Source organism: Colias philodice, chromosome 30 (genome assembly GCF_061535455.1).
Source record: "Colias philodice isolate Cphi_HAF_F1 chromosome 30, ilColPhil1 Martin Lab GWU primary, whole genome shotgun sequence".
Lineage (NCBI taxonomy): Eukaryota > Metazoa > Arthropoda > Insecta > Lepidoptera > Pieridae > Colias > Colias philodice.
This window is the reverse complement of record NC_143115.1, coordinates 2,482,911-2,507,490: the sequence shown is the minus strand read 5'-3', so window position 1 is coordinate 2,507,490 and position 24,580 is coordinate 2,482,911. Positions and strand designations below refer to the sequence as shown.

The 24,580-nt window shown below is 32.6% G+C and overlaps 1 protein-coding gene across 1 annotated transcript in view; it reads left to right on the top strand.

Annotated features, from left to right (window-relative positions):
- The window catches only part of LOC149475416 (lysosome membrane protein 2-like), a 44,956-nt gene that overhangs the window by 5,188 nt on the left and 15,188 nt on the right, over positions 1 to 24,580 (top strand). Inside the window, exons 2-4 of the mRNA XM_089713393.1 lie at positions 14,974 to 15,204; positions 20,254 to 20,367; positions 23,668 to 23,812. Of these exons, the coding sequence (XP_089569519.1) occupies positions 14,974 to 15,204; positions 20,254 to 20,367; positions 23,668 to 23,812 (490 nt within the window). The remainder of the gene's footprint in view (positions 1 to 14,973; positions 15,205 to 20,253; positions 20,368 to 23,667; positions 23,813 to 24,580) is intronic.

The following is a 24,580-nucleotide window of genomic DNA, read 5'->3' as shown; positions in this document are numbered from 1 at the left end:
ATTTACTTAATGATCTAAGTACTAACTAAATAAATGCACAATAATCCATTTTAGATGATTTTTGAGCGTTAGTCTCTCACAAATGTTAGTGTTAAAAGTTAAATAGATTAACAATGTATGTTGATTGTGCATTTGTGATGGGAAAATAAATTAATTTAATTTAATCTACATTTTATTAATTATTCTATTGTGCAATATTATTGTTTGTTTATGCAGTATTGCGTATTAGTAGGCATAAAGGTGAAATAAATTTTAAGTGAAATAAAATCGTTTTATTATGCTAATAATAAAAAAGTATGAATAAGAAATACATTTCAGTCGTTTTAAATTGCAATCCAATGACAAAATGATCGATCTTTTAGATATTTTAACTTTTCGCGCTTTTTTTTTAATAAAAAAAAAACATTTACTAACTAAAGTACATATAACAATTATTAATTAAATATAGTAACCCTACTCTTCCTCACTATGTTTATATTGACAGCTATCAAAACTTATAGAATGTAATACATTGCTTACCATAAACGAGACTTAAAATCAACATTCCTTTCAAAGCTAGCAATGTATATCACATTTATTTATACTCGTAAACATAAAACGATAAAGAACTGAGTAAGGGCCGAGTTTCTCAATTTATACCAAAAGGGAGTGTTCGTTGAATGCAGCATTTAGACATAATTATAAGATTTCCTAATTGTACTGAGAAATATGCACGTGCCTGGATAATATTTACTTTTTATTAAAACTATATTTCCACACTACTGCAATGGTATTTAAGCCGGAAATTTCAAATGTAGGTTATATATTAACACCAAAGATATACAGTGTGTCCGGACATGACATACCGATATTTCAAGGGGCTATTCTCCAGGTATTTTTATCGACAATTCAACCCCTCTACAGTCCCCTACCTCACCCCCCTCAAAATGGTTTTCGAATTTTTTAAAGTATGTTTCATCACTCTTATCAATTGAATTTGTTTAGTGGTCCCAAGAATAACTTGTTATTGTTCAAATAAAACCAAATTTAGTATTTTGTGACACTCACTTTCGAATTTATTACAATTTTCATAAATTCACTATCCGAATTGATAGGTTTGCCATTTTGAGGGGGGTGAGGTAGGGGACTGTAGAGGGGTTGAATTGTCGATAAAAATACCTGGAGAATAGCCCCTTCAAATATCGGTATGTCATGTCCGGACACACTGTATTAAAGTAAAAAGTTCTAGATGTTCTGTGGTCTAGATAGGTTACTAACACAACCATAACACAACACACGATTTTCAAAAACGGCACACTAATACACACATATTATATTTCGTAGTAATTATATTTGCATAAAATAAATAACAATAATAAATTATATAAAATGAATTTACGAAGTTCAAAGATACTATACTTAATTAGGAATCTTCTTTGACATTAATAAGTAAATTGTAAAAATAATAACTTACACAATACACATACATTTTAAAATACACAGATTTCTGTTAAACTTGTGAGTTAAATGTTTTGTTTCTGGACCGCTTTTCATGAGATTTTCAGTAAATAAAAGGCATTTAAAACTATTTTTAACAAGTAAATAAGTAGGTAGGTACCTACTAAATTTAAATTATTCACCTCTATCATTCTATGTAATTAACTTGAAATAAACATAAGTAGTAAGTTTTGTTTAATTTTTTTCTCACGACCGCCTACATGACTATAATACCTAAGTACATCTAATAAATAATAATTATATTTTAAGAGATCAGAGATCATTGACCTCAAGTTAAGTCAAGCAAGAACATTGTTGGCCTAAATTTAAATTAATTACAAAAATATTTACTGAACCAACTGTGCTAGAAAGGGGGTTATGTTTTTGCGTATATTTATGATAAGCTGCGCTTCGTGGTTTCACCCGCGTGGCTCCGCTCCTGTTGGTCTTAGCGTGATGATATTATAATATAGCCTTATAGCCTTCATCCTCGATAAATGGGCTATAGCTAACACCGAAATAATTTTTCAAATCAGACCTTTTTTTTTATAGTGGGGAAATCTTCTAAAGTATACATAAAAAAATATTATATAAGTCCATAAATAGGCATTTAAAAGTTTTAGAAATAAAAGTAATACCTACTAGATTTCCGCCCGCTGCTTCGCCTGCAGTTTCATAGAAAAACCCGCATAGTTCCCGTTTGTTATTACTGAACCGAACAATAAAATTTGAATGTAGGTAGCTACTCAGAATAAGACATAGGCTATTTTTATCCCGGAAATCCTACAGGAACGGGAACTATGCGGGGTTTTCTTTGAAGTCGCAGGCGAAGCAGCGGTCGGAAATCTATTTCAAAAGCATATTGCAATTCTGTCTGCTATTGAAAAGCATAAGAATGCAATTTCATAAGTCTTATATATTATTTTATTTAAGTAAATTTCATAATTTGGTACAATAGTCTGAAAAAGATATAGACCTGCTAATATGTACATATATGTATATAGGTACTCTAAGGGCTGATTTTTCAATCCTTGGTTAAAACTTATTCATCGAATAACGTATTAAACTACCATTTCAAAAATGTATTGTAATTGTCCGTATTTGACAAATTACAGGTGACTTTTTAATATTATCCTGTAATACTTTATTGGACGGGTAAGTTTAAGAGCCGATTTTTCAATGCTTGGTTAAAACTTATCCGTCCAATAAAGTATTACCCAATAATATTAAAATGTCACGTAAACTGTCAAATACGGGCAATTAGAATACGTTTTTAAAATGGTAGTTTTATACATTATTCGACGAATAAGTTTTAACCAAGGATTGAAAAATCAGCCCTAAGTCTTATATATTTATTCGGGTATTGAACCAGGGATTGAAAAATCGGCCCTAAGACGTATAGACCATACTTTCACGGTTAAATCAGACCAATAATTTGGATAAAATTGGAAATGAAAATAGTTGAACACTCACACTTTCTCAATATGTGTAAATATATTTTTCAATCCTTGGTTAAAATGTATCCGTTCAATAAAGTAGGTATTACACGAACATTTTAAAATGTCACCTGTAAACTGTCAAATACGGACAATTAGAATCTGTGATTAGAATACATTTTTGTCGACGAGTAAGAAGAGTACTGTACTGACTCAGGAAGGAAATGTAAACAGACTAGAAAGATAAATGTAGAAGATTAGCTAATAGCTTGCTCTGTTCGCTTGCTGACTGACATCTTTAAAGTTTAAACAATGATAAGACTCAAGCAATAATAATACAAAAAAATCTACAAATCTAATTCTTTTCTTTACAACAATCACTAGTATTCATTTTAAATTATTAGAATTGCCATGCGTTATTGACTCAAATCACCTTAAAGTGAATTGTAAAATATTTTGTATCCGCCTTTTAAATAAATAACATAGTTAAAATAACTAAAAAACATGATTATATGAAATAATTGAATGTCACCGATTCTTGGTAAGTTTACAAAGTTTGAATTAAGTCTGATTAAAGCGGGTCAAAATCGAGTCTAAAAGACCCTGCACATACAAAAGTACAGGTGAAGCTAATAAAAGCGTGTTAAAAAGTCCAAAATTCAATAATTTTGTTGACAATTTTGTTAGGTTAGGTTAACCGGTTCCCGCCATATGTCCAAAAACTAGTATCTTAATCCATCAAGATATACTTAAACCATTATAAATATTAATCGAAAACAAGTTTCGTCAGTCTGTGCAACCGTTCCCCTGAACTTAGTGCTACATTCACTGCGCGCGAGACCTTTAGAGGGTTGCCATGACTACGGATTTTCCCGCGCATTTTTGGACGCAGTGAAATTGAAAAAACTTTTTGAAATATTTTTTTAACCTTCGGGCTTCGACGGAGAAAAGTACTAACCATAGACAAAAATAACCTAGTATTTGTCCATGGTATTAACTCTTAGATTATTTACTTAATGATCTAAGTACTAACTAAATAAATGCACAATAATCCATTTTAGATGATTTTTGAGCGTTAGTCTCTCACAAATGTTAGTGTTAAAAGTTAAATAGATTAACAATGTATGTTGATTGTGCATTTGTGATGGGAAAATAAATTAATTTAATTTAATCTACATTTTATTAATTATTCTATTGTGCAATATTATTGTTTGTTTATGCAGTATTGCGTATTAGTAGGCATAAAGGTGAAATAAATTTTAAGTGAAATAAAATCGTTTTATTATGCTAATAATAAAAAAGTATGAATAAGAAATACATTTCAGTCGTTTTAAATTGCAATCCAATGACAAAATGATCGATCTTTTAGATATTTTAACTTTTCGCGCTTTTTTTTTAATAAAAAAAAAACATTTACTAACTAAAGTACATATAACAATTATTAATTAAATATAGTAACCCTACTCTTCCTCACTATGTTTATATTGACAGCTATCAAAACTTATAGAATGTAATACATTGCTTACCATAAACGAGACTTAAAATCAACATTCCTTTCAAAGCTAGCAATGTATATCACATTTATTTATACTCGTAAACATAAAACGATAAAGAACTGAGTAAGGGCCGAGTTTCTCAATTTATACCAAAAGGGAGTGTTCGTTGAATGCAGCATTTAGACATAATTATAAGATTTCCTAATTGTACTGAGAAATATGCACGTGCCTGGATAATATTTACTTTTTATTAAAACTATATTTCCACACTACTGCAATGGTATTTAAGCCGGAAATTTCAAATGTAGGTTATATATTAACACCAAAGATATACAGTGTGTCCGGACATGACATACCGATATTTCAAGGGGCTATTCTCCAGGTATTTTTATCGACAATTCAACCCCTCTACAGTCCCCTACCTCACCCCCCTCAAAATGGTTTTCGAATTTTTTAAAGTATGTTTCATCACTCTTATCAATTGAATTTGTTTAGTGGTCCCAAGAATAACTTGTTATTGTTCAAATAAAACCAAATTTAGTATTTTGTGACACTCACTTTCGAATTTATTACAATTTTCATAAATTCACTATCCGAATTGATAGGTTTGCCATTTTGAGGGGGGTGAGGTAGGGGACTGTAGAGGGGTTGAATTGTCGATAAAAATACCTGGAGAATAGCCCCTTCAAATATCGGTATGTCATGTCCGGACACACTGTATTAAAGTAAAAAGTTCTAGATGTTCTGTGGTCTAGATAGGTTACTAACACAACCATAACACAACACACGATTTTCAAAAACGGCACACTAATACACACATATTATATTTCGTAGTAATTATATTTGCATAAAATAAATAACAATAATAAATTATATAAAATGAATTTACGAAGTTCAAAGATACTATACTTAATTAGGAATCTTCTTTGACATTAATAAGTAAATTGTAAAAATAATAACTTACACAATACACATACATTTTAAAATACACAGATTTCTGTTAAACTTGTGAGTTAAATGTTTTGTTTCTGGACCGCTTTTCATGAGATTTTCAGTAAATAAAAGGCATTTAAAACTATTTTTAACAAGTAAATAAGTAGGTAGGTACCTACTAAATTTAAATTATTCACCTCTATCATTCTATGTAATTAACTTGAAATAAACATAAGTAGTAAGTTTTGTTTAATTTTTTTCTCACGACCGCCTACATGACTATAATACCTAAGTACATCTAATAAATAATAATTATATTTTAAGAGATCAGAGATCATTGACCTCAAGTTAAGTCAAGCAAGAACATTGTTGGCCTAAATTTAAATTAATTACAAAAATATTTACTGAACCAACTGTGCTAGAAAGGGGGTTATGTTTTTGCGTATATTTATGATAAGCTGCGCTTCGTGGTTTCACCCGCGTGGCTCCGCTCCTGTTGGTCTTAGCGTGATGATATTATAATATAGCCTTATAGCCTTCATCCTCGATAAATGGGCTATAGCTAACACCGAAATAATTTTTCAAATCAGACCTTTTTTTTATAGTGGGGAAATCTTCTAAAGATACCCACGGCCCCCGGGGAAGGAGCCGTGGGTTATGTCGGATTCTTACCGACTAAAACCCCACTGTGTTCCGTCGAGCCGCTTTAATGATGGGGCCGCGGGTATTTGTTAGGATTCTTCCGCGACCAAGTTCCTGAGATTAGCTGCTTTCCGAACCGGTGGTAAATAATCTCTATGTATTTAAAAAATGACAAACCAAATCCTATCCTACTGTCCTATCCTACTAATATTATAAATGCGAAAGTTTGTGAGGATGGATGTATGTGTATGTTTATCTCTTTCACACAAATACTATACTGAACCGATTACAATGAAATTAAATTAGCACACATATAGAGGGTAACTTGGATTTACGCATAGGATAGGTTTTATCCCGAAAATCCCACGGGAACGGATACTTCGCGGGTTTTTCTTTGAAAACGCGGGCCAAGCCGCGGGCGGTAAGCTAGTCATGGATAAATCATTAAAGTAACTTTTTTTGGAAACTAGGTTCTGTTATAATTTCATCCTATTCCGTAATAGTCGTAAGACGTTAAATCATAACAAACAAACAGACAAAATTTTCATTTTAAGTTCAAGTCATTAATTAGTAAAATTAACATACGATAACTACCTATAAATATTAAATAATAATAAATTTATCATTGTTTGCAAAGCAAGTGTCGGCTATTTGCACAACATACATACATTGTTTACATGTTCTCTGTAGACTGTAGTATTTACAAAATATGTATTGATAAGAATTTATTTTTAACCGATTCCAAAAAATAAGTCGTATAATATTTTGGGTATGCTATATCAATATTACATACGGCCTTTGCTACTCGATAGATAAGGACCTTTTCATAACTAAATTCTTGAGTGAAATTTTAATAAACAATAAAATATAAAAGCTCTTCAAACAACAACAGGCTTTTGATTTAAAATTAATAAAAATAAACCAACTAAAAATTCTTCTTATTCAGTATCTATGGTATATTTTAAACCCAAGTAAAAGTAAATACATGATTTTAGGAACCAGGTGCCAAGTTAATGCCATCGCAAGCCAAAAACCATGTTTGTCAATAAGCGGAGAACAAATAGAAAGGGTTATGGAAGCACGCAATTTAGGTGTAGTCTTTGACGAATCCTTACGTTTTCATAATCACATAATTAATATTTCAAAAAATTGTTTCTATCGTCTTAAATTATTGTACAGAATAAGAAATTATCTTAATGTAAACGTTCGAAAACTATTATGTGAATCGCTGATCCTCTCAAAATTTAATTATGCTAGCACTGTCATAGGTCCCCGGTTATTAGCATCAACTAAAAAAATAATACAGAGGGTACAAAATGCTTGCACTCGCTTTTGCCACAATATTCCACCACGAGCCCATGTCACCCCGTATTTGAACAGCAGTAACACTTTAAAGATGGAGTATCGACGGCAAATACATCTAGCTACACTTTTATTTAACGTAGTTAAGTACAAAGTACCAGCCTATTTGTACAAAAAGCTAAAGTGGTTGTCGGAGTCAAACACGAGTCACTCAACACGGTACAGGAATGTACTGATGGAAGTGCCCCTCCACAGAACTGCAGCATTTAGGGGTAGCTTTAAATTTAGTGCCTCTAAGTGCTGGAATGACTTGCCACCACCGATCCGCAATAGCAACAATGTATTGGGCTTCAAAAACAAATTGAAGTCCCATTTGCTCTGCTTACAAAAAGGTTCTGAGGTCGGGGCTCCAAACACGTGACTCGGTACGGCTCTGGTGATAATTCTATTTGTAGTTGTTTTTTATATTAATTATAATTATGATGTATCGCGTATTAGTATTGTATCTTCTTGTAGAATGTATTATTGTCTGTTATGTAAGTAATAATTCTTTATAATATATATATATGTTTCCTATCTACTATATTATATTCTTATATATTATATACATAATTACTTTTATTTTTATTTTTTCATAATATGTACACTGCCACTGTCAAGTTGTCAATGTGGTGTCCACTGAAAATCAGTGGAGAATCTAAGCGTCTTATATGTCCTTAGATTCTCAAACCACTGAGTGGATATTATCCATTTTGTGCCGTTGTAACTAGTTATAAGTTAATTTTATTTATTTTTTATGTAAATTAATGTGCATCGGTACAAATAAATGTATTTTCTTTCTTTCTTTCTTTCTTTCTTTCTATCTACTTATGTAAATCTGATTTTACGTGTCAAAGTTCATTCAGGAGAAACGGTAAAATACAATTTAATAATTTGTAATTTATTTATTTGGTTATATATTTATAGTACCTATGCATTTAATACAAATTTTGACGTTAATTTTGGCATGTTAATTATTGCAATTATATATGTACTAATATAATAAAGCTGAAGAGTTTGTTTGTTTGTTTGAACGCGCTAATCTCAGGAACTACTGGTCCGATTTGAAAAATTCTTTCAATGTTAGATAGCTCATTTATCGAGGAAGGCTATAGGCTATATATCATCACGCTACGACCAACAGGAAAGGAGCCACGGGGGTGAAACCGCGCGGAGCAGCTAGTTTATTTATATGTATCTCTGAGGTCGTTAAACTCCGTGAACAATAGTTATTTATACCAAAACAAATGAGGGAAGAAAATCATTGAGCATTTTTCATATAAATATACGATTTTACACACATAAGCAACATAATGTCGAAAAGCACTGCATAATGTGATCACAAGGTCTAACAGAGGCCAAGTGTAAAATTGCGCAAATCCGAAACATCTTTCGATGTATTCACTATCATAATATATCTGATGTGACTTCGATAGAACAGTAATTCTTTAATATGTATATTATTATAGAATTAAAATAATTCAGTCTATAAAAAAATATTGTAGAAGCTCCACATTTTTCTTTTTTAAAGCGGTAATACAGACTAGATGGTGTACGCAACTTGCGACTTGTTTTAATTTTTTACTAGCTGTGCCCTGAGGTTTTACCCGCAGTGCTCCACTCCTGTTGGTTTAGCGTGATGAATAGCCTATAGCCTTCCTCGATAAATGGGCTATCTAACACCGAAAGAATTTTTCAAATCGGACCATTAGTTCCTGAGATTAGCGCGTTCAAACAAAGTACAAACAAACAAACTCTTCAGCTTTATAATATTAGTATAGATTTTAGTGAAAAGGAGGCTCTAGTCTAGAGCCTCCTTTAGAGCCTCTAGACTCTAGTGTGCTTTTTCTTTGCTTGCTCTGTAATAAAGTTTAAAAAGTAACGCTATTTTTATGAAAAAGTAAGTTGGGCTAAAAATACTGATTTTTTTAATAAAGGTAATCTCATAACATTCATAATAATCACAAACTTTGACTGTAAAAGCTTCGATAGTAACCGTTCATGCATTTTAAAAACAATTCTTATACGAGCAGAAAAAAATTACGTCTTTTTAAGCACTTTTTTTTTAGTATATATAAAACTGTTAATTGACAACACAAATATGTACATTCTAAATATATTTACATTTTTGAATTATTAATATAAGTATTTAATTATTTATTTTCACATAAAATATTTCGTAGCTATACTACCTCAATAGTATCATTTTATCGAGGAAGGCTATACAGGGTGTCCCACTATCGGTATACTAAGCGCGAAGAGACTTGTAGTCTTGCATACACTGATCACGTAAAAAAATATTTAAACAACAAAATTACGCCAAAATTTTTTTGCTAAATGTTTCCTTAAAATTCATGTTTTCTTCTCTAGCTTCGCGCAGCCGGCATATAACGCTTCTCTAATGTGAGCATTCTCACGTGCGGGTGGCAAAGTTGGGCGGGTTGCTTGCTATGGGTGTACACAAAGAGTTTTAAGAATTCATCTATTTGAAAAAAAAATGCATTTGGAATTTTATAAGTATTTTTTACGTACTCAGCGTATGCAAAATTATAACCTCCATTGAGCTTAGAATACCGACGGTGGGACACCCTGTATAATAGTATTATACGATCTGTGGCTATATTATGTATTGTTTATCATCACGATACGCTACGACCAATAGGAGAAGAGCATCAATGAAAAATATTGCAAAAGCTCAAAGTGCAAAAGCAGGATTTTTTTTTCTTTTTTAGTTCAGAAGAAATTGCGTAGGTACTTACATCATAGTAGATTATTTTCAGTTTTAGAATATGAATAATAATTGAATTTTAATTTAATTAAAGCATTATATAATCTTTCAAGATTCTTATGTAATTTATGAAGTAATAAACAACTTGTATTATAAATTTCATCACAATTCATAATGCACTAGTCGTGACTTCATTCTTTACATTAAATTTGAAGAGACACGCTAATTATATAGATTATTATCTTTATTGAAGGTTATTTTTAAAGTAGATAAAATTGAGGAACTATTGAACTGTTATTGAACTTTATGATTTAAAAAAAACCGGCCAAGTGCGAGTCTGACTCGCTCATCGAGTTCCTTATAAACTTGTTTTTTATATGTTGTAACTGCAAAATAATTTTTCCTTTATCTGTGCTATAAGACGTTGCTTCGTAGTCGTACCTTCAAGATTCTCTTACCGAATGTCAAAAATTGGGAAATTTTCAGCTTTATACCTCCACGCGTTGTAGAAAAATGGTCTTAACAAATAAACAGACGGTCAATGAAGTGATACTATAAGTGTCCGTTTTTTCCTTTTGAGGTTCGGAACCCTTTTTTTAAGTGGGGTAAGCGTATATACCCACGGCCTCCGGGGAAAGGGCGGAATTATGTCCGATTCGCACCGACCAAATCCCCGCTGTGTTCCATCAAGCCGCATCAACGACGGGGCCACGGGTATTGTAGAATTCGTCCTAACAACATCGTATTTTTATGACAGAGCAAGTAAAAAGAAAGGACCACCTGTTGTTAAATAGTTGACACTGCCTATTAACACGAGCTTTGACGGCTTATAAAATAACTCATTATTAACTCGCTTTTATTAGCTTCTGTATGTATGTAACCGATTTTACACTCGATTTTGCCTTTAAACAGACAGATTTAATTTAAACTTTGTACACGTATCAAGGATCGGTGACAATACAATAATTTCATGAGTTTATCTTATTATCCTGAAATTAAAATATCAAAATATAGCGTATAGTTACTAAATAAGCCAGTAGTTAATCCATACTAATATTATTTAAATGCGAAAGTAACTCTGTCTGTCTGTCTGTCTGTTACTCAATCACGCCTTAACTACTGAACCAATTTGCATGAAATTTGGTATAGAGATATTTTGATACCCGAGAAAGGACATAGGATAGGTTTTATCCCGGAAATCCTACGGGAACGGGTTTTTCTTTGAAAACGCGGGCGAAGCCGCGGGCGGAAAGCTAGTCAAAATATAAATCTGCTATAATTTACTATCACGGAGTAACTATTTACTATTTGGTAATCTGTGCTACTAGGACTATGTGCATATATGTTTTTTGTAGGTATTAAAATACATACCTAATTTATTATCTCAGCTTAGATCTTAAAATATCAACTGTTTGAGCAAAATTTGAGCACAATATGGATACAATCTAAGAGTCATACATATTGAACTTTCAAGCATAAATAAATTGTATTACCTACTGGTAATACATAAACTAACTCATTTGTATAGATTATGTGCAATACATTGCATTAAATAGACATTTTAAACATTACACTATACTAATGATGCAATTATTTTTCATATCTCATTATAAATTATTTCTGAAGAATTATGCCACACAAATTGTGTAAATCTTCATATCAAGTCAAAGTCAAAGTTTACATTAGGGCGGCGGTACACGGACCGCTTCAAGCAGCTGAGACCGACGGCTTGAAGCCGCGACCGCGCGGTGAACTATAGACATGCATTCACTGCCGAACATGGACTGCTCGAGCTCGCGACCGCTGCAAGCCGTCAACTGCGCGGTTTGTAGCGACAGCTCGAGCAGTCAACGACCGACCGCTCAAGCAGTCCGTGTACGTCGCTCAGTCGTTAACTGCTGCTCGAGCCGCCCGTGTACGGCCGCTCTTGTTCCTCAAAGATTCATTTGACCTTCAATACAATTTTAAAATACAATGTTTTATTTACTTTACACTTTATTGCTCATAGAATGAATTATTTACTTTAAAATCGTAACTCTCCGGGTTCTGTAAAAAATCTAAAAGCATCTGTAAAAACTTGGTTATCCATCTAATACGCTAATAAATTAATTCGTGTTGCTTATCTTATTTTTTTAATATTTGTTGTTTTAGCTTAAAAAAATGTCTATCACGTTTCATGAGATTCATCGTTGAAAGACGCACGAAGAGACAGACAGACCTACGGATAGCGAAGTCATAGTATTTATTAGCACAGATAAAATAATACTCTATTAGTAGCGTAGATAATAATAAGTCCCGTTTCACCTTTTAAGGTGCGGAACCCTAAAAACTCGACAACTTCCGACGTCCTTTCGAGCGTAGCTAAAAAATATGACCCACTTCTGTCGCCTACAAAGGGACAATTATTATTATTATTCACACGGTTAAGATGAGTCTATCAAGGCTACATAATTGTTGCCGTGACATTGACGATGTCACGCTTAATCCGAGACTTATGGTTGTATAAATATTGAAGTAACCTCCAAAAAAGGAAGCTATTATCACATCCATTATGACTAATTGGTTTGGGAATAGCGCTACAAGGATATCTTGGGCACGTGGTGAAATTCGGAACTAATGTCATCTTGTAAAACGTCAATTGATGTCTCTGACTAATCTTCTTCTTCTTCTTCTTTTATATATAATAAAACCGGCCAAGTGCGAGTCGGGCTCGCGCACAAAGGGTTCCGTAGCAGCAAATATAATAAATTACAGTTAAATCAACCTATCTCAAAAACTATAAGAGATACTTTGATCAAACCAAAAATCGTTGAAAGAGTTAATTAGCATGCATCACCTCTATTTTTTTTAGAATTTTATACCCCGTAGTTATAAAAATAGAGGGGGGGGGACATACTTTTTACGACTTTGAGAGCTGATATCTCAAAAACCGTTCACTTTAAGAAAAATGTTTTTTAGAAAACTTTATATCATTTTAAAAGACCTTTCCATTGATACCCCACACGGGTATGTACATCGAAAAAAAAAATTTCATCCCTCAGTTACATGTATGGGGGGCCCCACCCCCAATTCTTTTTTTTACTATTTAGTGTCATATTTTTGTAGCGGTTCATACAACACATATTCCCATCAAATTTCATCACTGTAGTACTTATAGTTTCCGAGTAAATCGGCTGTGACAGACGGACAGACGGACAGACGGACAGACGGACATGACGAAACTATAAGGGTTCCGTTTTTGCCATTTTGGCTACGGAACCCTAAAAATGAATCGCAAAATGTGTTGGTAAGCGCATAACTCGAGAACGGCTGAACCGATTTCGATAATTCTTTTTTTATTATATTCCTTGAAGTACGAGGATGGTTTTTATGTAGAGAAAACGTAAATATGTACCACGGGCGAAGCCGGGGCGGACCGCTAGTATATTATAGTAATCTGTGATTTGATGACATATCGATGCAGTTAGGCTGCGTTTTCACCAATAATGTGCGAGGATGTGTAGCGAGGAATGTGTTTGTGAATAACCAATAGCATCGCTTCAAACGCTTCAAACTTCAAACTAAATGATGCGATATGATTGGTTCTTTATAAACACATTCCTCGCTACACATCCTCAGACCTCATATTATGATGTTGGTTCCAGTATTTACAATAATTTGAAACAAGCCATTCCAATAACTCAAACTACTATTAGGTATATACTTAAATAAAAATTACGGAATTACAGAATCATAGCTTCATCGCTCACGCTCTTCTGAAATAATAATAGTTAAAAAAAACTAAAAAACACGCTTTTAGTTCGGTTTTCTATAAAACGCGTGTTTTTTTTTTTTAACTATTATTTATTTTATCAAATTAGTGTATTGTCATCGGTCCTAAATAAATCTACAAAGTTTGAACGAAATCTGGCCGTTTAAAATCGCGCCCAAAGAAGTCGGTTACAAACATACAGGTGAAGCTAATATAAACGTGTAAAAAAGAAATTTTATTTAGTTACTAGCGGTCCGCCCCTGCTTCGCCCGTGGTACGTACGTATGAAAAATAGATGTTGGCCGATTCTCAGACTTACCCGATATGCACAGAAAATTTCATGAGAATCGGTCCACCCGTTTCGGAGGAGTATGCAGACTAACATTGTGACACGAGAATTTTATATATAAGATATAAGATAGTAGTTATGTGGTAGTTACTTACTTCTTACTTTCTTCATTCGTAAATTGTTGGTAAAGGAAAAAAGTTTTCATTAAAAACGCAAACAATAATCATTGACATTAAAATAATCAAATTATTATTAACAGATAATTATTTGATTAACTCAATGACTCAACGATATAATAATTGCTCTAAATGCGTTATGGTTCTAATAATTTTCATCAATGTTCTTGTAAATAACATTAAAAATCAGTTTTATCAACAATTGATATTTTGTGAATCCATAAATACAATATAAGATTAGGAAATAGAAATCCTTGAAAAAGCTGTATATTAAGTTAATATGAGTTTATTATCACTGCAAAGTAATGTTTTTCTTTAAATACACAAGGTCTGCGGTTATGTTTGTGTGTCAATGAAATAAAACTACGCCGCATGTCTATCAATATTTTTTTATCTATAACTGTATAATAATAAATATAATTATAGCTAAGTGGAAATAACTTAGTTCTAATAGGCATAGAGAAAAAAACACTATAGATATATAGATTATAAGATTATAACGTTATTAGTGTTTTAAAAGTTTTTCTTTCTGGCATGAAAATTATGACGAATAAAAACTGGCCAAGTGCGAGTTTGACCCGCGCGCCGAGGGTTCCGTATAAACTTGAACAATCAATATAAATTTCAACAAAATGATATAATTTTTTCAGGCTTCCCCTGAAAAGATAGAAAATGGAAATTTAAAACAATTCTCTTCTTTTTCAGAAACCAAATCCAACATGGCAGATGACATACCAACTGTCAACTTGGATGACACATCGTCAGCCAAGACAGATTCGCCGCCAGACAGCAATAGAGATTCACTAAATAGTCTGTTACATAAGACCAAAGACAAGAATGAGAATTGCATAGACGACTGCGATCTAGGGAAGCAGTGCTCTATGATATGTACAGATAATTCGAATGATTCGAAGGCGCGGAATGCGTTTTGTTGCAGTAAGTTTTATTTTTCTTATTGAGAGCGTTTTCACATTATCCGATCCGATATCGGATATCGGACGCCGATAGCCGATATCCGATATTGGATACAATTTGCCCTTTCACATTGTCCGATAAAATCGTTCCGATATCATCATGAGTGTTGCCAGAATTTTTTAGAGAAAACTAAACTAAATTGCCAGTTGATAAAAAAAAGGTATAATTAAAAAAAAATCAAATGTTATAAATCATAGTTGTACCACAGACTAATAATAATATACTGCGTGTTGTACATACGTACATTAAAAATAACTACGATAAAGAAAAACAACTTCAAAAAAGAAAAGTAAAATGTAAAAAAAAGATTTGATATCACAAATTACTGCATATTATTTAGATGTGCTATTTACTAAATAGTTTTGATATCGGTCATTTGTATAACATAATATACTTATGTAAACACATTACATATAAATTAAATAAATTTATATCAATACCTACTACAACCTAGTATTAGTTAATAGTTTTAGTAATACATATTAGTAAATATGTACCTTTCAAAATCTATTAAATGTATTTTTAGCAAGACGTACCTAGTCATTTAGTCATTTTTTCACTACATACATTTATAAAAGTTCATGTAGTACCTATGATAAATTTATTAAGTGATACAATCTTTGTTCACATTTTCTTTTCTTTTTCTTATTACACTGTAATATCCTAAAATAATATTGTCACTCGTTCAAATATATTTGTAATATGATTGTTGTAATTTCCTGCAAGTAAAGATACAATATAAATTATTAATTTATTGTCATAAGCAATTATTTTAGAATTAAGAGTTTTCAAACATTGTATTCTTTGTTGTAAATTCAAAATAAAAATAAAATCGGTGTGAAATCTCCTCCTTTTTTTGAAGTCGGTTAAAAATAAAGCACTTAATGACAACAATACAATAAACAGCACAACCAACATCCGAGTAGGAGGAGGAGCGAGGCAGAATAAGATAAAATAAAGATGATAGAATTCTAGGCACTAATGTTTTCGAAGATAGATATTTGAATTTAAGAACGCAATATATTTTTGTTTACTTCAGTTCAGCTAATTGCCGTATATTTTAATACGGCAAATAAAAATACCTGCCGTATAAATCGTATTTTAAATGCCTATAAATACTTAAATGTGTGTTTTCTTAATAAAAAAAGGTTTCTTGTAATAGAAAGGGTTTTAGGTTAAAAGCAAAGAATTTTTTTAAAGATTGAGCGCCCTATAAGACTGAAAATACACAAACTAGTGCTTTTTTGCTGTTGGTATACTGCCTTTTCGAAAATTGAGTTGGCAACACTGAACATTATCGTCCGATAGCCACTGGGAATATCGGTGTCGGCTCCGATATCCGATATCGGACCGGACAATGTGAAAGACAGGTACTTAATTCATACATTTTACTTCCCTCCGATATCGGATATCGGCTATCGGCTTCCGATATCCGATATCGGATCGGATAATGTGAAAACGCTCTAAGCTATTGCATAGCTTTTATCTGACACTTTGAGCGCGTCGATTGAATGTCAAAATTCCGTAACGAAAAAACCTAACACCCCCCACTCCAACCGGTGCACAGCGATGCGATGCTATGCATTAGCTATACCGCGGCAGTCCTCGAGTGCCACACGTATTTTTTTGTTGTAAGCTGAATATAAACTGCATAAAAATGTATATACAATGGCGTTTCTGAATTTCTGGATGAAATAAAATTAAGGATTTGTTTTTATCATGATACAATATTAGGATCCAACGGATGCTTACTTAAGAGCAGCATAATATAATTAATTCTTGTGCATTCTATTAGTTTTTATGCATTACTAGCTCTGCCCCGCGCTTTCACCCGCATTGCTCCGCTCCTGCCCCCCTAGACAAGTGGCTTTCTATTAGCGTAAAGTTCGATAGAATAGATTATGAATGTATGAGATTGACGTAATCAATCGTCGTCGTCGTCGTAATCAAACGTCAATCTCATACATTCATAATCTATTCTATTGAACTTTACGCTAATAGAAAGCCACTTGTCTAGGGTGGCTGTTAATCTTAACATGATGATATAATAATATAGCCTATATTACTCGTGGATAATGTAGCTTTCGAATGGTGAAAGTATTTTTAAAATCGGTCCAGAAGTTTATGAGCCTATTTATTACAATCAAACAAACAAACAAAGTTTTTCTCTTTATAATATTAGTATGTAAGTATGTTTAGACAAGCCTTGCAAACACGAACAAACGTTATTTTCAATGCATGGAGTTACGAAAGCTAGTGCAATAAAATTTAAATGTTTTACTGTTTCTTTATGAACAATGATGACATTGAAATTCTGAATTAATTGCTTACGAGATTTGAATAATAATTATAATATTAACACGTGCTTAGTAGTGTCATTGAACGATAAAAAATAATGTATAAAAAATTAGCTGAAGTGTTTGTTTCTTTGAACGCGCTAATCTCAGTAACTACTGGTCTGATTTGAAAAATTCTTTCGGTGTTAGATAGCCCATTTATCGAGGAAGGCTATAGGTTATATTATATTATGGCACATATTAATTAATAAGGATAGACGAAATTTGACTCATTCATGTAAGTTGAATTGACTTTACTGCATTTTGATAAATTTATGGCCCACGCCCCACGGGTAGATTCTAAAATTTATCCAAATTAAGCAGTCTATAACATTATTAAAGAATATTTCTTCAAATCTTTTGCTTTCTCTTAGTTTTTTTAGTAATCCTTATCCAGGTCAAAATAATACAAATTTCATTAAAGTTTTCACGCACAAACAGACATAGTGATTCATATTATATTACTTAGCATGAAAGTTGCGCTTAGATTAACATCAGAATCGAACCAAATACATCAAAATGACGTATTTGTGACGTCATAATAGTAAGGCTATCGATTGTATGCACTAACCTAGTTTTTAATTAGGTATGGTAATACCTGATGGGACATGTCATTTGATTAAATTAATGGAGTGACTATTAATTATCAACGTACATACTATACTACTTAGTAGGTACTTTACTAGAATATAATTTTATGTAAAACTAGCTTACCGCCCGCGGCTTCGCCCGCTTTGTCTAAAACCTAATAAATTATATGCTAACACCTTCCTCTTGAATCACTCGTTCTATTAAAAAAAAAACGCATCAAAATCCGTTGCGTAGTTTTAAAGATTTAAGCATACATAAGAACATCGGGACATAGGGACAGAGAAAGCGACTTTGTTTTATACTATGTAGTGACTAGATACACTACTAACTACTTACTAAATTGACGATTGATTTTGATTGATGTATAAAGGCTAATTTCTAAAAACGTTTAAGGTACTTCAACTATTTTAGTACTTACTTTTTAACAAATCACAAAAGCCTTTTTTGCGTTTATAATATGTGCTAGCTTTCCGCCCGCGGCTTCCTCCGCGTTTTCCAAGACAAACCGGCATAATTCGCATTCGGATTTCCGGGATAAAACCTATCCTACGTTCAGGTCTCAAGCTATCTCTGTAACAAATTTCATCCAGATCGGTTTGGTAGTTTATTTTTAAAGCGTCAAACATCCATACGTTCATCCATCCATACTTATTTGCTTTGATAATATTATTAGTTTGATCTATTACCTCTGAAAATTATCTCTTTATTCGACCTAATTACCTAACATCACGATGCCTATGAACGTGTGACTGTTGTCATAATATCTGTAATAAAACCAATTGTATTGAAATAATGACTGACCATATTTATACATTGATCGTGAGAAAAGAAATATTCAAATAGGTACAAGCATTCCTCCCGCGGCTTCGCCCGCGTTTTCAAAGAACGTGGCAGCGGGCGTAAATCTAGTCATGGACCAATATATGTACTCAAGTATTGGTCCATGATCTAGTTAAAATAATAATTAGGTATCACATCATTATAATTATTCATAAATAGCTGTCAACAATTAAACTAATTAATATTTAAATATTTTTAAGTCTTCTACATAGTTCAAGAAGTTCAAGTTATTGTATGATAACTATTTTCATTAAGTTTCTTTGTGTAACAGAAACTATATATAATTAATGTTTTAAAACAAGATAGGTAACTCTTATTAAGTATAATGTATTTCTCTTACAAGAATGTATTTCTCACTATTATAATAATAATCTTTCTATCTGTGACTTTATTTCCATGGGAAATGTGACGTAGGTATAACATTATGTTTTAAATTATAATTACAACGTTAAGTTAACGTTACTTGTACAATATTTATTTTACTCCATTTTTAACACACTAGATATCTAGAGCCCCGCAGTGCTCCGCTCCTGGGTCTTATCGTGATGATATACATATATTTCGTATACATTATTACGGCCTTTCTCGATAAATGGGCCATCTAACACCGACATAATTTTTCTGAAACTGACTGAAAATATTATAATAAACAATTATCATTTTATTCACGTTCATATTGGACATATGCATTAATGGATAATAATGAACTTTTATTCTGGGGTTTTCTCATAAAACAATATTAGAGTAATCAACTATTATTATATTAAAAATGAACACAATAAAAAGTAATAAAAATCAGTCTTCCTTACTATCATCGACCATCGTGATCATAATGTGTACTTACATGCTCAAACGAATGGCGCCAAAACATATTTACGAGAATAAAATGATAATAATTTATATGATAGGCGTTCGTTATTATTTCGCCGATTCTTTTTTCCGAGAATATTATTGTAAAATTTATTATCACATAAAGCGTAAATAAACTTTTTCACTATCACTATACTATCTTTTTTTTTCTAGTACGAATATGTTCTGGGAAAAAGCAGTGAATACTATTGTAATATCTTATAACTTTGTGGATTACAGGAGAAAAATTTAAAAAAAAAATTGTATAGATGTATTAGGCTACGTAGGCTTCAAATATGGCATAAGAATAGAACTATGGTAATGGCTGTTATCATTTTATTCTCCGGGGACGGCGATGTATTTTAAACATAATACAATATTATTTTATTTACAGGTTCCATGGGCCAATCCGTATGGGGCGTAATTCTAATGATAATGTCAATTAGTGGCTTTATTTATTTTAATCCCACCGACATCATGTTATGGGAAAAACTGAATATGAGACCTGGTAAGTTTTTTTTATTTTTCATTGCTATTATGAGCAATGGCAACTTTATATTTTATATAACTAATATTATAAAGCTGAAGAGTTTGTTTGTTTGTTTGTTCATATAGCCTTCCTCGATGAATGGGCTATCGGACAAATCGGACCAGTAGTTCCTGAGATTAGCGCGTTCAAACAAACAAACAAACTCTTCAGCTTTATGTATAGATTCACACTGCGTTTATAAGCGATTTTGAAAAGGTGATTTTTCATTAGATATAATCCATAGAAATCTAAATAACAAGACACATAGAAGTGCTATAATGTCATAATTAGTATGAAAACCACTGTCGCCAAAATCCACACATTTAAAACGATATCTAGACAGTTCACACAAGTAAACTATGCCTTTTATTGGACAGCTTCATTTTAATGAAAACTAACATAAATAATAAATTTCGCATTTTAATATGTACCCTAACTCACGACTTTACGGTTTATTTTAGTATAACATCCCTAGGTACGTAAGATGTTTTGTTTCCTTTTGCTTAGAAACTTCAAATACGAAAAAGTTCGGCTACTCGACAACAGAGGGCGTTAATTTTTGATAGATATAACTTTTAACCTCAACGCATAGAAATAAGGTTGAAATTTCATTAACGTTCATTCAACGCTTTAGTGATGTAAGACTTCATCAGCCTTGTTATCGATAGTTAACAAATAAGAAATATATAGTTGTTGATTTTAATACAGTGGTAGGCTCATCTCGTGGGCCCACGGCAGACTGTACATATAGGTATAAGAAATAAAAACATGTTATGTACTTAAATATTTATTTATCTATACAGGGTGTCCCACTATTGGTATACTAAGCGCGAAGAGACTTGTAGTTTTGCATACACTGATCACGTAAAAAATACTTAAACAACAAAATTACGTCAAAAATTTTTTGCTAAATTTTTCCTGAAAATCCATGTTTTCTTCTCTAGCTTCGCGCAGCCGGCATATACCGCTTCTCTAATGTGAGCATTTTGTCTATGAAAACATAATATTAAACGATAGCTCATGTGCTGGTGACAAAGTTGGGCGGGTTGCTTGTTATGGGTGTACACATAGAGTTTTAAGAATTCATCTACTTGAAAAAAAAATGCGTCTGGAATTTTTTAAGTATTTTTTACGTACTTAGCGTATGCAAATCTATAACCTCCTTTGGGCTTAGTATACCAACAGTGGGACACCCTGTATATACAAATAATAAAACAGTGTCTGTACATTATATATTTAAAAAAATGGAGGGGGTTTAGAAACTGAGAGTTTAAATTTGAAAATCTCGAACACCTGATGCAGAACCGCGCCAGACCACCAAAAATTATAAGAGTTATAACAATTACTTAATGTACGTCTTTTTGTTGTGACATTGAAATTATCTTCTTTGAAATGTTTTGAACATATCCTACTATAGCCTGTAGGGAACCAATTTCTTTTCCCAGTCGCGGATATCCATTCGTCCTTAATGTCAGGACGGCGTTGTGGAAATCTACAAAGAATATATTTAACATAAAATAGTTTTGTCAACCTAAGCGAAGAATGTCCTTTACATTATGGCATTATTGTATATTTAATTAATGTGATTCTGTATCGACAGTAAAATTGTCCGAAAATGATTGTATCGATGTACTTAGTTTAAAAAGTTATATATCAGTTATAAAAATAAAATAGAATTCAAATTAAAATATAATCCAATTATTCCATCAGTCGTCATATTACGCAAAAAAACATCGTATTACGATATCGAAAAATTTTAACACATCACATCACTAGCTTGCGACTATTTACTCTTTATCGTTAACAATGCAGTACATTCTGTGAGTACATTGCTTCTTGTAATTGTCATTTGATAACATCTGGCAGTTATAACAACCGACCTGTCACCTGTTGACAATAGTAAAAGGCTAATACCCTTATTACACTACCCGATATCAAGGGCCCTGCATCTAGGGTGGGCGTGTACCCTAGTTAGTGCGGCGCTTATTACACTTCTCTGCGACTTGGGCCCTAACTCAGTTTATACGCGAATGTCTAGAGAGATAAACGTATTGTTGCATTTTACATTATGCCGCCGTCAGTATCGAAACTTCAAAAAGTTGCTGTAGCAGTGGCAACCGTTGACGCAATAACAAATATTAAAAAAGAAGAGAAAGATCTGGGTGAAAGAGTATTTGCGGTTACGTGAAAAGCTTTCAAATATGCAAATACTAAGCGTGCTTGAACCGGGAGTTTTAATGAATTAATTAGAGTAGGTGCAGAACAATTTGAACACTTGTTGAGTTTTAAAACAATTAAATAAACAATTGATATAAACAATTTATTTATTTGTTAACATGGCGGTGTGATCACAAACATTTGGAACTTCCCTTTTAAGTTATATAAACCTGTAGTAGGGAAGTTTGGTGACACCTTACATACAAAAGCAGCCACTCCACGCAACAGTCGCGCGGCAACTGAGCTCCCTAACCGCCCTAAACGTTATTACATCACCCAATCTGCAGGGCGCTTAGGGAGCTAGGCAGATCGGGCAGACCCGATCGCCCTAAATCGGGACACTAACTCCCTAAGTCTTATTACACCACTCTTAGTTAGGGTTAGGGTCCCTAAAAATTGGGTGGTCTAATAAGCCTTTAAACGTGATGAGAGGAACGGTTGACTGTGTCATTCGTATCACATTCGTATTGTTTGTAAATATTGTTTAATTTTAAGGAAAAACGGCAATATTTATAAACAAAAATACTTGCCGGTGAAATGTTATTCCTTTATTAGTATAATTACAATTTATGGAAGAATTTCCGCACTGGGAAATGCTGCAACACACCATGTTTACTCACGCACGTGTCAGAAACAACTGAACAAGCGACCACCAAGCGACGAACAGACTTGTGGAATGGTAACCACCTGAGCGGCGACAATGTCACGCGCGCTTACGACTTCTAGTGTCTTGTTATTTAGATTTCTATGGATATATTCAGACTTAATATAGTTTGATCTTCAATTCGACTGTACCTATTATATTTTAAGCATCATAGTACATGTCTACCTACTTCATAACTTCATTGCTGTTCTCAAAAAACTTCGCTTCTCATGTGTTTCAAATTAAAAATGATCCAAATTTAATTAGCAGTTGTAAAATCTACTTCATCAATAATGTAAAAAAAATATTTGAGTCTGTTTTCTTAACTGGCCGGTTATGTTTTCTTAAAAATATAACAGATGGTGATAATCTGTATTTTCTTATACGTGACACTTTTTAATCTGTTTATGTTCTGACAGGTCTCCCGCCGTACGAGTGGTGGTCTGATCCACCAGACCAAGTGCGTATGAGGGTGTACGTTTTCAATATAACGAACCATGATCGATTTCTGGCGGGTCTGGATGATAAAATCAATGTAAAAGAAATAGGACCAATTACGTATTTGTAAGTATAACGTTATTAAACTCGTCTGTTAATATTTTTTGTTTAGTTTATATTTGTAGTTAAGTATGTGAAAGAAAATATTTTATTTTTAACGTGACAACGTCTTATGATTCGATAAAGCCGGCTGCACGCACGAAAAAACATGACTCATGCGGCGTTACCTCGCTCTGAGGCGTTCCATGTAAGGCTTGAAGTGCGAGCGAGAGCGCGGAACGAGCGACAAAGAAGCACAATCGGACGTTGTCACGTTCAACTATCGTCAGTAAACCGACTTTACAGACAATTAATTTTTTTATAAGTTTTTCGAAATTATGAATATAAAAAAACTATAAAAAGAAAGCTACATAGCTATTAGCTACCTACCTAATTAACGACTGTATGATTATCATTTTTTGGTTGTTTTAATGCAATATGAGTGTTTGTTGTTGCTTTCTTTGTTTTAATTTATCTATACAGTTGAACCTCGATAACTTAAACCTCGATAACATAAAAACCTCTGTAACTTCACAAAATAATATGTTCCCTTCCCATCAGAGCCCAAAACCTCTTTAACTTAAAATACGCAACCTCTATAACTTAAATGAATAATCTCTGTATTGGCCCTCAATAACTTAAAGAAATGTTTCCACAACCTCTATTACATAAATTTTTTTGTCAATGAGTCATTTTGAAAGAGTGTCAAAACAAAAGGTTTCGGTATTTATTGCTTGCACGTGTTTACTATGTATTGTTAACGTAAACAATACATTACCTATTGTTTGCTTTATC